At 38.8% G+C, this 13333-nt stretch overlaps 1 protein-coding gene across 1 annotated transcript in view; it reads left to right on the top strand.

Annotated features, from left to right (window-relative positions):
* Positions 1-3920, top strand: part of EPDR1 (ependymin related 1) — a 37389-nt gene extending 33469 nt beyond the window's left edge. The window contains exons 2-3 of the mRNA XM_016199150.2: positions 904-1112; positions 2264-3920. Coding sequence (XP_016054636.2) covers positions 904-1112; positions 2264-2460 — 406 coding nt within the window. The 3' untranslated portion in view covers positions 2461-3920. The remainder of the gene's footprint in view (positions 1-903; positions 1113-2263) is intronic.
* The last annotated feature ends 9413 nt before the right edge of the window (positions 3921-13333 follow it).

Below are 13333 nucleotides of genomic sequence, written 5' to 3'. Positions count from 1 at the left end.
GTGGGTTCATTCCTGGTCAGGGAACATACCTAGGTTTTGGTTTGATTCCCAGTGGGGGCTTCTAAGGGAGGCAGCTGATAGATGTTTCCCTCTTGCATCGATATTTCTCTCTCCCCATTCCTTTCTCATTAAAAATTAATAAAACATATCCTCAGGTGAGGATTTAAAAAAAATAAAAAAGAATGACACAGGATGGTTGACAATACAGCATTTAAGGTGATCACTGGGTAGTCTGCTGACTCCCGGCATAGGCTGGGAATATTCTGTGCACATGGGCATGAGAGGTGAGGCAGAGAGCATGCAGACAAACTGCCTGGGAAGCCATTCACTCTGGGGCCTCCTTAGCTTTTGTCCTTGTTCATCTCGGCTTCCTCCCAGTATGTGAGGGGCCACCCATTCTCAGTGCACCTGTCTTCTCACCAAAGCCCTTTATTCATGCCTGACAGTAGAGACAATGGGGCTAGGGTGCCTGGTCCATCCTCAGTGGGTTCGTTCTACGTTCAGTATATGTAATTCCTTGACTTAGTGCTGTAAGGAGAGCTCAACCAAGCCAACGGTCAAATCCTCCTGTGCCCCTGTGTCTAAAAGATAGGTCACAGATCTGTTAATCCAGGCTCAGGTCTTTCTCATGTTTGTATCACAAGCACAGAATCTGGCATATGGTGCTTGATAAGTAATTGTCCAGTGAATATTCAGTTTTGAACTCTGAACTTTAATTATTTTATATTTAGATTGTTTGTATGACTAGTGTTTATAAATAAGTAAATGATTGCCTACAAGCAAAACTATTTATTTTCTATTTTAACAGTAATTTATATCAAAGGCTTTTAGCCTTTGTGCTGATACAAGCCATGATGATCGTCACTTAAAGTGTTGAATATTCTCTTTTACTTTGTATTTCAGATTATTTGAATATATTTTGCTCTATAAGGATGGAGTGATGTTTCAGATTGAACAAGCCACCAAGCAGTGTTCCAAGATCACCCTGACAGACCCCTGGGACCCTCTTGACATTCCTCAGAACTCCACCTTTGAGGACCAGTACTCCATAGGGGGGCCCCAGGAGCAGATCACCGTTCAGGAATGGTCTGACAGAAAGTCAGCTAGATCATGTAAGGGTTCAAAAAAAATATGGGATGGTTGCATCTCAGAGAGCATCATGTGAAAAAATGTTTAAGTCCATTAAGGATGGTAGTTGTTAGGGGAATTTACAAGTGTAATTGAATTGTTTAAGGCCCCATTAAAACCCCCACATGAACTCTGCTAGTTGTGTACCACCAGGATCTAAGCATCATATTTGAAACTTCAGCCTTCTAGTCCTGCCTGCACCTTTCTTCCGCATTAGCTCTTATGGACTTAGCCTTGACTTCAACATTTAATGATCCTCCCACCCCACCTCCCCAGACCAGTGACATGGAAGGTTGTCTAAGGCACACATTACAATTGGGTGCCTCCTTTTCCTTCCCCACATCACTGCCTAAAGCCAAAGTGACCAGATTTACTGCCATTATTTTCAGTGTCTGCTTTTATACATAGATATGAAACTCCTCTCTGTCTGTCAACATGCCTAGCCCAAGACTGTCAGAAACACAGGATTTTATGCTGTGGGAAACACTATGACAGTTGCAAAAAAAAAAAAAAAAAAAGCATAAAATTACCATAAGACCCAGCAATTCCACTTGTGATCATATAACCAAAAGAGTTGAAAGAAATGACTCAGACATTTGAACATTGATGTTTATAGCAGAATTATTCATAATCGTGAGAAGGTGGAAACAACCTAAGTGCCCATCAGCAGATGAATGGATAAAGAAAATGTAGTGTATTCATATAATGGAATATCACTCAGCCTTAAAAGAGAAGGAAATTCTGATACATGCTACTATAATATGGATGAGCCTTGAGGACATTATGCTAAGTGAAATAAGCCAGTCACTAAAGGACAAATACTGTATAATTCCATTGATATGAGGTTCCAAGTAGTCAAGTTCATGGAGACAAAAAGAAAATGGTAGTTGCCAGGGGCTAAGGGGTAGAAGAATGGGGAGTTAGCATTTAATGAGCACAGTTTCAATTGGGAAGATGAAAAAGTCCTGGAGAGGGGGTAGTGATGGTTACACAACAATGTGAATGTACTTAATGCCACTAAACTGTACTTAAAAATGGTTAAAATGGTAAATTTTATGTATTATTTACCACAACAAAAATATAGGCATTTTGCCTGTCTTCTATATTAAAAAGTCAACTTTCCTTCCTCTTATAGATGAAACCTGGATTGGCATTTATACAGTCAAGGACTGCTATCCGGTCCAGGAAACCTTCACCAAAAATTACAGTGTGATATTGTCCACACGGTTTTTTGACATACAGCTGGGTATTAAAGACCCCTCAGTGTTTATTCCCCCAAGCACGTGCCAGACGGCCCAGCTGGAGAGGATGAGCGAGGACTGTTCCTGGTAAGCCTGTGAATGCAGGTGTGAGAGCATCAGACATCAGACACTGGCGGCCTTAGCTCAAAATGTATTTGAACTTGAGAGATGAGAATCTTATTTGTAGATACAAATTGATGTGGGGTTTTTTGTTTTGTTTTGCTGTTTTTGTACATATGATGTTGGCTACTCAAGCTATATTAAAAGAGGGAAGAGGATGGAGATGATGTGGTAATATGATCTGCAGAGATGACCATGGGGACTTTGTGTAGCCTATCTGGGTGCTGTGCTTTCTGCATGTGCATGTGTATATGAAGTATAGTAGCTTGCATGGGGCTGAGAGTCAGTGGGAGCAGTTCGTCTTGGCAGGGAAAAATGTTTTATTATTGACATTAGTGAGAATCACCAGATTCCTGGCATATGGCAATAATAAAAAGCAGAACAATTTTGGTCAATTTATTATTAATTTTTAAGTTTGCTACAGATAATGACCCCTGTATTGCCTTCACTAAGGAGGTGACTGCTCCCTCTGTCCCCACCCCATGCTCCCCAGACTACTGAAAAAGTTATCCCTTAAAACCCCTTCCAGACTTAAGAGCTTATGGCATGAGTCAATTGATATGAACGTTTTGGAAGGAAATGAAAGGCTATAATACAAAGTAATTATTCCTCTAAAGAGACATTTTAAACAAGAGAGTTTGAAAATCTTTAATGTCTACCCCCGGGTAAACATGAGCCACGCATGCTTCCATTTTTCTATGCAAGAGTATTGATACTTGTGCTGAATCATCCCCTACTGTCAGGAGGCCTACAGAGACAGGTAGTATTCTAAAAATAGCCCCAACTTGGGAGTCTGAAGACTACTGTCTCCAAAATCCAGGACCGGAGTTTCCTTGTACTTGAATTCCTTTGATTAACAAAATGCTCTATGCTTTCCCCCACCTTGGCCTTCTTGGGGTACAACCTCTTTGTCTACCTGACTTCAGGTCATCTTTCATAGGTCAGCTCACACAAGATCTTCAGAGAATTGCTCCCAAGCCTGGATTGGGTGCACTTTGCAGCTTATGCAATTTTCACAGCATTATTTAGGCTGTTGTGTTAATTTCCTGCTTACTGGACACTGTCATACACTAGCTTGGCTAGGAGCTCATACAGCATGGATACCATGTTCTGTTAAGGTTTATATGCCCAGCACCAAGTAAGTGCCTGGCACATGGTTAATGCCCTAAAAATTTGTAGAGTGGAGAATGCCAACCTCTCTAGTTTTTAGTTTCCTCATTTGTTAATGAGGTTGCATTTGCAGATCTCTAGGGGGGCTCCCAGTAATAAAATGGATTATTCTAGATTACTGTATTATTGTGTTTCTTCTGCCCATCTATTTACATATTATCTGTTACCCAGAGAAATGTGTGACATCTATATTATGCTGAAACAATCTGTATTACTCACTGTTTATATTATTTCAATAAACAAACTTTGCATTTCAAAGTATTCTTTGATACATTTGCTTTTGTAATAAATATGAATTATCTAGGTGATAATGGAGTTAAAACTTTTCTCTAATGAATAAAGTTATTTATGTGATCTAAGCCAAATTCTTTATCCTTTCTCAAAAGTTTGTTCTTCTGCTTAAAGTCCTGTTGACTGGGTCAGAAGCATTAGAGTCATTCTTGACCCATTTTTCTTTAGTGCTCACATGCAATCAGGGTCCTGAGTCCTATCAGAATAGTTCTTAGAGCTGCTGCCTCTTGTCCATCCCTTCAGCCACCATTCAGGTCTAGGCTGTTAGTATCACTGGCTTTGCACTACCTTTATATCCTCTGTCATTTCCCTGGTCTTTTCTTCTAGAAGTCACCTTCTGCTCAGTCAGTCAGTCATAAGTCAATACTGAAACCTTGTTACCTACCAACCAGGGCCCATGCTGGTTGGCAGAGTCACAGAGCAGAGTGAAGCACAGACAAGGAATGCACAGACAGGGGACTTTCACAGTGCCTTCAAGGTGAGCCAGCCTGATAAAGCCTTTGACAGTGTTTGCCCCAATTCTTATCTCTCCACCCAGCAGGATGGCCCCGCTGCTCTCCAGAATGCTCATTCCCCTTAGCTGTGGATCTTTGCAGTGCACACCCCAACCCACACTCCTATTCAAAGGAGAAAGGAACTCCTTGTATTTTATTCAGGAATATACAAAGTGTGTGCCTGTTCATTTTTCAATTGGCCTGTTTTAGTAGGTAAGCCATTTCACAGAAATGAATGAAAAGTCCCCCTTCCAGAAGGATTTTACATCTGGTGGGACCTCAATACACACTTGATGGTGCCCTGCTCCTGTGGTTCTCCAGTCTCAAAGTAAGGTGGAGTCTCCCTAGCATGGTCTCAAGGAAGGCCCTGCCCACCAGGTTCCTCATTCCTTTTCCAGCCTCAGCACTTGGCACTCCCCTCTCTTTCCCAATGGTTACAGAGCCTGAGAAGTGAGGCCTGGGCCACCTCTGGGTGGCAGGAGGGTTTCCTTAGTCACCAGTCTTATGTAAATCTCTCTAGTAGCCATTATAGTCAGAAAGAAAAGGGCTCTTAAATATTAACAAAGAGAAGCATCCTGTGTCTCACCTGCAGCCATGGTATTCCTGCCACTTTGCCTGATACCCTGCCTCATGTATCTCTGAGCTTTTATGCTACAAAAGAACACCTTCCTTTCCGCCTCTCCCCAGGCAAATTGCCAGGATCCATGCAAGCTCTGGATGTTTGTTATCTTCTGCCTTCAACCTTGCAGGCCCAGCTCTGGGACAGAACCATCCTTCCCTCTTTCCCACTGACCATGTAGAGTCAAAGGGGCCTGGCCTTTCTGCCCCCATTTGCTCTATTATCAGGGTTACTTTCTTAGAAGAAGCTTTGCTAATTGAGATAATGCTTCATTTCCTGAAATTGTGTTCACATTTTAAAATCATTTAAATATTTTTTAAAAGCCACAAAGTTTAGGTCTGAGGAAATTTCCCATAAAGTACACTTAATTTCTTTCTTTTTTTTTTTTTTAAATATAATTTTATTGATTTCAGAGAGAGGAAAGGAGAGGGAGAGAGAGATAGAAACAGCAATGATAAGAGAGTCATTGATCGGCTGCAGCCCGTAACCCGGGCATGTGCCCTAACAGGGAATCGAATCCTGACCTGGATCCTAGGTCGACGCTCAATCGCTGAGCCACTTAATTTCTTACCAAGCTAAATTCCATATCTTTGAAAACAGCACTCACCTCTTGCTGGATTTTTCTTTACAAAGTCTACCCTTTCTATATTCCCTCTGTTATTTTAAATCACTTTGTCTATGTATTCACCTGTAACACACTAAGGTATTTTTCAGTTTTCCCAAGTATGTGGAAAGCCCCTCAAATGTAGGAACCATATCCTTACCCTTCTTGTTGAGTTAAAACGATTTCAGTTGGAGGAGAGACTAAGCCTTCTCAGCCAATCTTGTGAATAAATTTGAGATTTAAAAGCCTTCTAATTAGCCCTAGCCAGGTTTGCTCAGTGGTTAGAACATCGGCCCTCAGAATGAAGGGTCCCAGACTTGATTCTGGCCCAGAGTACGTACTTCAGATGCAGGATCCATCCCTGGCCCTGGTCAGGGCACGTGTGAGAGGCAACCAATCACTGTGTCTCTCTCACATCGATGTTTCTCTCTCTGTGTCTCTTCCACTCTTTCTGAAAAAGCAATGGAAAAAATATCCATAAGTGAAAATTAAAATAATAATAATAATAATAAATAAAAGCCTTGTAACTAAACATCTCTTTAAAAGACAAACTTTATATATGGATATTCTAGCATCAATAATATTTTCTTTTAATAACTATGCTAGGATAATAACAACAGAAATATATTTTTATTTGTTTTAAAGCAGAATTATTAGCTCAGCTACATGTGTAGAAAAAAGATTGGGCCTATAATTTGTTGTATAATTTATTCAGGGAGAGTAATGCTTACTTTTATCATATGACAACTTTAAAATTTATATTGTTTTCATTAGAGCAAAAATTAACACATATTTATAATATCTTTTTCATATTTAAAAATGGGACATGTAGTGTAGCCTCAGCAGTTAAGGGGTGGGCTATCATTATCTTATAAATTAGGAGTAATTTGCAGTGAGTACGGCCTGCACAGTATTTAGGTCATCTGAGTATGTGCATATGCTGTGCAGCAGTTGCAGCTGTATCACTCCCAATGTCATACTGTGTATTATTTTAGCATACATTTGTTCAAATCCCATAGCTAAGTGTTCTTTCCTTTATCAGAATAATTTTTTATGGCAAAATATGTATTCTTCTTACTAAAATGTGACTGCTATTTTTAAAATTTTCAGTTGAGGTTTATAGTTTTAATAAAAAAAGTTATAAAATAAAGCAAATAAGCTTACCTTGTGAAATGGTTTTTCAAACCTAAAGTACATTATTTACTAACCTCTCAGCCTAATAGTTGATTAGAATTCTCAGCCTTGAGAAAGGTTGGGAAAACACTAGTATTGGTTTCCCATCAACCTAAACTATTGGAAAGTTCCCAGTTAACTAAATATAGAAAAACCTGTTTCATTAACTGTATACTTTTGGGCTAAGACATAGAGACTGTCTATATCTATATATCTCTATCTCTATCTCTATCTCTCTATCTAATATCAACAAATATCATGATTACAGCAATTCTATAAATTCTAGTTCAAACTATGTCCCAAATGGCAAAGAGAACTGAAAAATAAGACTATGAGGAGGAGGAAGAGGGGGAAGGAAGGAGAGGAAGAGGAGGAGAAGCTGTTTGATTTATTATCATAAATCCTCAATCCAAATTTATTGATGTGTATTGATGAACTAACATGACAACAGTTGAATGCAAACTGTTAGCAGCACCTTAGATATTTTCAGTTCAGATATCTCCCCTTTAAAGTTATCCTAATATAGAGCATTTCCAAACCAAATTTTCTTCCTTAAACCATAAACCATTGTCCCCTTCTACCAGAAATTCAGAATTATTTCCATGCCTGTGGCTTTATGTACCTCACAGAAGATGTTGCCACTTAATGAGAAAGGAAGCTCAAATGAGAAAGTCTACTGATTTCGGGAATATGGCCCCTGCTTTTTCAGTTCAACAAATTTGGAATGATTTTTATTTTGTTTACTCAGAACAACTAAAGTTCAGTATTCTGGTGTGTTTAAGTGTGTAGAAACTGAACCTTGGAAGACAGTTTTCAGTTTAACTTTGTATGAAAATTATACTATTATGTGGATAGTCTTTAGATAATAACAGTTTATCATGTGATTTTGAAAACTCACTAGTCTATCTCAGGCTTCCTAAACCCCTTACTTTCCCAATTCAGCCATGAAAACTTTGTATTTCCTGAGCTGAAAGTTAGGAAAAAGGGTAAACAATATTTTTTCAGATAATTAAGATAGTTCAGATAATACAAGAATGATAGAATTTATTATGATATTTACAATGGATGTTCCTGGAATGGAAACACATTTCCTCCCAGAGTCTTGTGATATATAATCATTCAATAAATCAATCTGTTAAAAAATGTTTGTTAATAAATTTTCCATTTAGATGAATCCATGTGTCTCTAGGAGAGTGTAAGTAACAAATTTAAGTAAGTCAGACATAGATGGGTTAAACTTAGTTGTCCCCAAACTTAAAATAAGGTTAAGCTATGTAACTGAAAGGTTAAAATCAATACATAATGAATGGACAAATGAGCTATTTCAATATTTAAGCCATGGAAAGAGAAGGTCTACATGTTCAGGGATGAAAAAGTGGTAAAATTATGAAGACCTAATAAAGCCAGATTGCCATTGGAATACCATCTCATCAAGTTGCTGTCAGAATGGGGTTCATGTGAAAGAACACAGGAAAATAATTATTTTGTCTGAAGACAAAGTGTTTTATCAGAAGGAGTTTGGTTTACATTGAATTAGATAGGGAATCTGAGATGAAGGATTATTTTATATTTATTTAACTGTGTTGTGTCCAGGAGAGAAAATTATGGAATCTGTCAAACAGAGAATGTTGGGGACAATTTTAAGATAAATATCATGTGATGTTACTTTGACCAAGATCCAGAAATACCCAGATTTTACTTCCCCCTGTCTGTCAGGGACCTATAACCAAGCAAGCTCGGAAGAGAGGCAAACAAACCATTACCATTATTTAGCTGGAACTTTGCTCCAGGTCCTTCTGAAGAACTCTAGTGAATTAGGCTAGACCAAGTGGAAGAAGTAGAGGCCAAAGTAGCCAGGGCCAGAGAAGGCTAAATTACTAGGTTTGCCCATTCTACAACAAATGCTAATTCAAATAGATCTTATCACTCCCAGTTGAGCAAAAGGGCCCACAGAGCAGACCTCCTGGCACCAGAGGAAAGGAGCAAGGCAACAGAAAGCAAGCATTTGCCTTAATGCCCAGTGCTGCCTTCCTTAGGCCTTGACTGGTAGAGCAATGGCCAGCTCGCATGAAGAAGAACACCTAAAATTGAGAGAAAGATGTGGTGAGGCCTGTGAATCAGGCAGAACTCAATAGACTCAGTGGCCTAGAAGAACTATTCCTTCTGACTAGGCGGATTCCTTTCTGATTAGAAATTTTGCTTCTCAGTAAATTTATCACAGGTGAATGTCCTAAATGTCAGATTTAAGTATTTCAGTCACTATGAAGGTTAAAAATACCATTATAAAATAAGGCATTGTTGTTCTGGTTTATATACTATTCTCTTATCAAAGTTAAAATTGCTTAGTATATGTAAGTTTCTGAGAAACACTAGTGGTATAATAGAAAGGAGGAGGGTTTGAAATATACATGCCTGAGTTCAAAGGCTAATTAGGTTACTTATTATCCTAAATGAGATATTAGAACTTTCTATGAGCCTAAGTCTTCTCTACTTCTTACTTTAAAAGATTTTGAGCCCTGGCCAGTATTGCTCAGTGGTTAGAGTGTCAGCCCTCGGACTGAAGGGTCGTGAGTTTGATTCCTGGTCAAGAGCACATATCTGGGTTGCAGGTTTGATCCCCAGCCTCTCTTGGGTAGTGTACAGGAGTCAACCAATTGATGTATCTATCTCACATTGATTTTCTCTCTCTCTCTCACTTCTCCTTCCCCTTCACTCCTACTCTCCAAAAATCATTGGAAAAAATATCCTCAGGTGAGGGTTAACCAAAAAAAAAAAGAAAAAAAGATTTTGAGCCCAGCTGGAGTGGCTCAGCAGTTGAGCACGGACCTAGGATCCAGGCAATCAGGGTTCGATTCCCGGTCAGGGCACATGCCCGGGATGTGGGCTCGATCAATGACTCATCATTGATGTTTCTATATCTCTCTCTCCCTCTCCTTTCCTCTCTCTGAAATCAATAAAGATATATTTTAAAAATATATATTTTTATAGAATTAAATGAAGTAGTATTTATAAAGTGTGTAGCAGATGGCTTTGCAAGTAATCGACACTCAAAATTTTAGATACTTTCTACCTTTGTTCTCTTTCCCCTGAGAGTCAGACTAATCACCTCTGGGCCAACACAATCACACTTTTGTTACTGTGTAAATTTGTTAAGGATTAGGGTTATGATAACCCTCAAAGGCAGTGCCCTCTGTGGGCTCCCCTTGACCTATTAGCTGGCCTACCCTCTGAGATAGTTGTGTCTGTTCTCCATTGCTTCATGCCCATTGGCAGAAATGTACACCTAACCTTAGCCACACTGAGATACCATAAGGTATAACATAAGCTTAGTTTTTAAAATAACAGTGACTGTCTCTTAATAAATATGGCCCTTATGGTTCTTGACATTTTGTATACAATACCTTAAGGATAGAAAAAATTAAAATAGTATCAACCTCAATCTTAGAGAACATTAATGAGCATTTACTTTGTGTCAGGGTATTATGCAGAATTTTATATAGATTATTTCATTTACTTTCTACAATAACCTTTGAACTATATATTATTATTATTATTCCCATCTCATAAATGAGAAGACTGAAACTTATATTAAAGGCCCTTGACTTAAGAGGATAGTTATTAACAATCTTCAATTATTATTTTACACCCTAGGTGTATGTTATTAGCATCTTACTTATAAAGTCACATTTGTTAAGTGAAGAAAAGCCTAATAATACATTAAAACGCAGTTCTCTGCAGCCAATTTTGAGTATGGTCTGAATAGAAAACTATGGTAAAATTACCTTTGTTTGATTGACAGCAGTGCCTGGTGGACTTCTGGGTTATGGTGGCACCTTCTTATCTTTTCCCAAACTTCATGGTAAAATGTCCATTTAAACAAACAAACAAACAAACAAAAAGATACAAACTCTCAATAGTACTGAAAAAGAGAATTTTCCATCAGCAGTTTGCCAAGATGTGCAAGAGTTATCACTAACTAGATGTCAGAGGGGCTAGCTGAGTAGGGGCCATGGCCATTCCACTGCTAGGCTTTGAAAAGCACCATGGCAAGCAAGAATAACAGAAAAATGTTCCCACCCACTGTTACTACTTCTGCCAAAGGTCTGGCTTGATCAGTCAGAAAGTGAGCATGTATCTTCCCTACTGGGAGAGAAAATTTCTGGAACAGCTAAAGCCTACCGTTCATCCTCTCTTCTCACTCTACTCATCAATAGAGTCACATTACTGAATCAATTCCAAGTAATACTATTTCTAGTAGTAGCCAAGGGTGAAATAGGACAGGTTCATTGTACACAGTATGTAAAGTTCCCCACAGAGAGAAAAGATCCTAGAAATTATAGTTTTCAGGCTGAAGAAATGTCACCAGTCTGAAAGATCAGAAACTCATCCATTCATTGAGCTTTACTGAGGCCTTCTTGTGTGTGACTCTCTAGGTACTAGAATACCTTGGAGGGCAAGATGGGCAAGGTCCTGACCTCAGGGAGCTTCCATTCTGGTGTGTGTGCACGGCGGGGGTTCAACAGAGAGACCATTTAAAAATCCAGAGAGTGACAAGAAGTAAACAGAATGAAAAGGGAGTGATAGAGTAGAGTGAATAAATAGTTACTTTAGATGGATGGTCAGAAAAGGCTTCTCTGAGGAGGTCCCCTTTAATTAGAGATCAAGAAGCAGCTAGCCATAAAAAGATCCAGCATCAGGATGCAATGAGTTCATCTTGTTTGAGGAAACATACAAGCCCAAGTAAAAGGAGCTTTGTGGTCAAGATCTTCAAAGAGTAATTCCAGATGAGGGCAGGGTCCTGGATGCTGGCAACCAGAGAAAGGACTCTGACTTTATTCTAAAGACAATGGGGAGCTGATGGAAATGAAAAATATCTGACTTATATTTTGAAAAAGAGCATTCTGTTTGCAGTGTGGAAATGGGTGGTAGGAGAGTGGGAGGGAAAGCAATAATAGTGGAGGCTACTGCAGTCATCAAGGGAAAGGATGGCAGCAGTGGGCTGGCAAGAAGAGGACAGGGTCAGGGTACGTTTGGGAGTCAGTGGGATGTGTTGATGGATTAGATGTGGAAGATGAGGAGGAAGACTGAGTCAAGGAAATCCCAGTCAACTGTAAGTCATGATTAAGTTTACCTCAGATTCAGAGAACTAGGTAATGGAAGCAGGAGAAAATCTTCCCTCAGTGTAGTATATAGGTGTGTGTGTGTGAACTATTAGAACATTTTATGGATACTGTGTATACATGCATGACCGTGTCTGTCTGTGATGCTATGTAATAATATATAAATTAGAATTTTCCCTAAATTCATGGAATTATGCTAATGCTCAAAGCTGAGAACAACATTTAGAGAGCTGCCAGTAGTTGAGGCTAGCTGCCACCTTCTTCTACTAAGGAAGAATTGGCCTGCTATAGATCGACTGTTTATGTGCCTCCCTCCCCATGAAATTCATATGTTGTATTAGGAAGTAGTGGCCTTTAGGAGGTGATTAGATCATGAATGAGAGTCCTAATGAATGGGATTAGTACCCTTATAAAAGTGGCTGGAGAAAGGTCCATTGCCCCTTCCACTATGTAAGGGTACAGTGAGAAGACAGCTTTCCATGAACCAGGTAGGGAGCTCTCATCAGACACCAAATCTCCTGGTGCCTTGATCTTGGTCTTCCCACCCAGCCTCCAGAACTGAGAAATACATTTCTGTTGTTTATAAGCCACTAAGCTGTGGTACTTTTTTATATCAGTCCAAAGAGACTAAGACATGGCCCTACCACTCATCACATAAGATGAGGACTGTGAAGAAACAAGTGTCGTAGGGAGTGCACAGCTTCTGAACAGAGACATGGCCTTCCCCTGCCCACATCACCTGTAAACACAAATGTGTTGGCCTGTTGGCCTCTTGTTACTCAGTTGAACATCTGTTTTAGAAAGGAGACATTTTAATGGCAAATATTTTGCAAATCAATAGTTTTTAAAATGCCAGACATAAGCAGAAATAAAACGCAAACAGAAATTTTATTCACATTAGCATCAGAAATTTGTGGAACCTATAGTCTAAAAAATAAATGCCCAGTAAACATAGACTTTATAAATATACATCAGTATATAATAATTTTAAAATAATTTTTAATTTACCTATTAGTAGTCTACAGAGATAATTTTCCACACTTAATATAAGGATTTAAAAAAATCTAATTCCAAGCCCCAAAGGGTTTACTTTCCAATTTGACAACATAATTTAAAGTTTATCTGGAAAAATAAACAATGGGACTAGAGAACACAGTTGTGAACTCTCCCTATGAGATGTTAGTTATAGAATGAAGTGTTAAATAAAAGGTTGGACAGAATCTAGAGTTCACAGATAATTCATTGGGTACATAGTCTTGAAACAGATACACAAACTTAGCATTTCATAATAAAGCATCATAAGCCACATAAGGGATGGGTTTTCTTATAAAAAAAATTTGGGAAAATTATCCATTTCTTTTATTTTTTTACTT

This window comes from Miniopterus natalensis, chromosome 10, assembly GCF_054644295.1.
Source record: "Miniopterus natalensis isolate mMinNat1 chromosome 10, mMinNat1.hap1, whole genome shotgun sequence".
NCBI lineage: Eukaryota > Metazoa > Chordata > Mammalia > Chiroptera > Miniopteridae > Miniopterus > Miniopterus natalensis.
The sequence above is the reverse complement of the archived record's forward strand: the minus strand, read 5'-3'. Positions and strand labels throughout refer to the sequence as shown.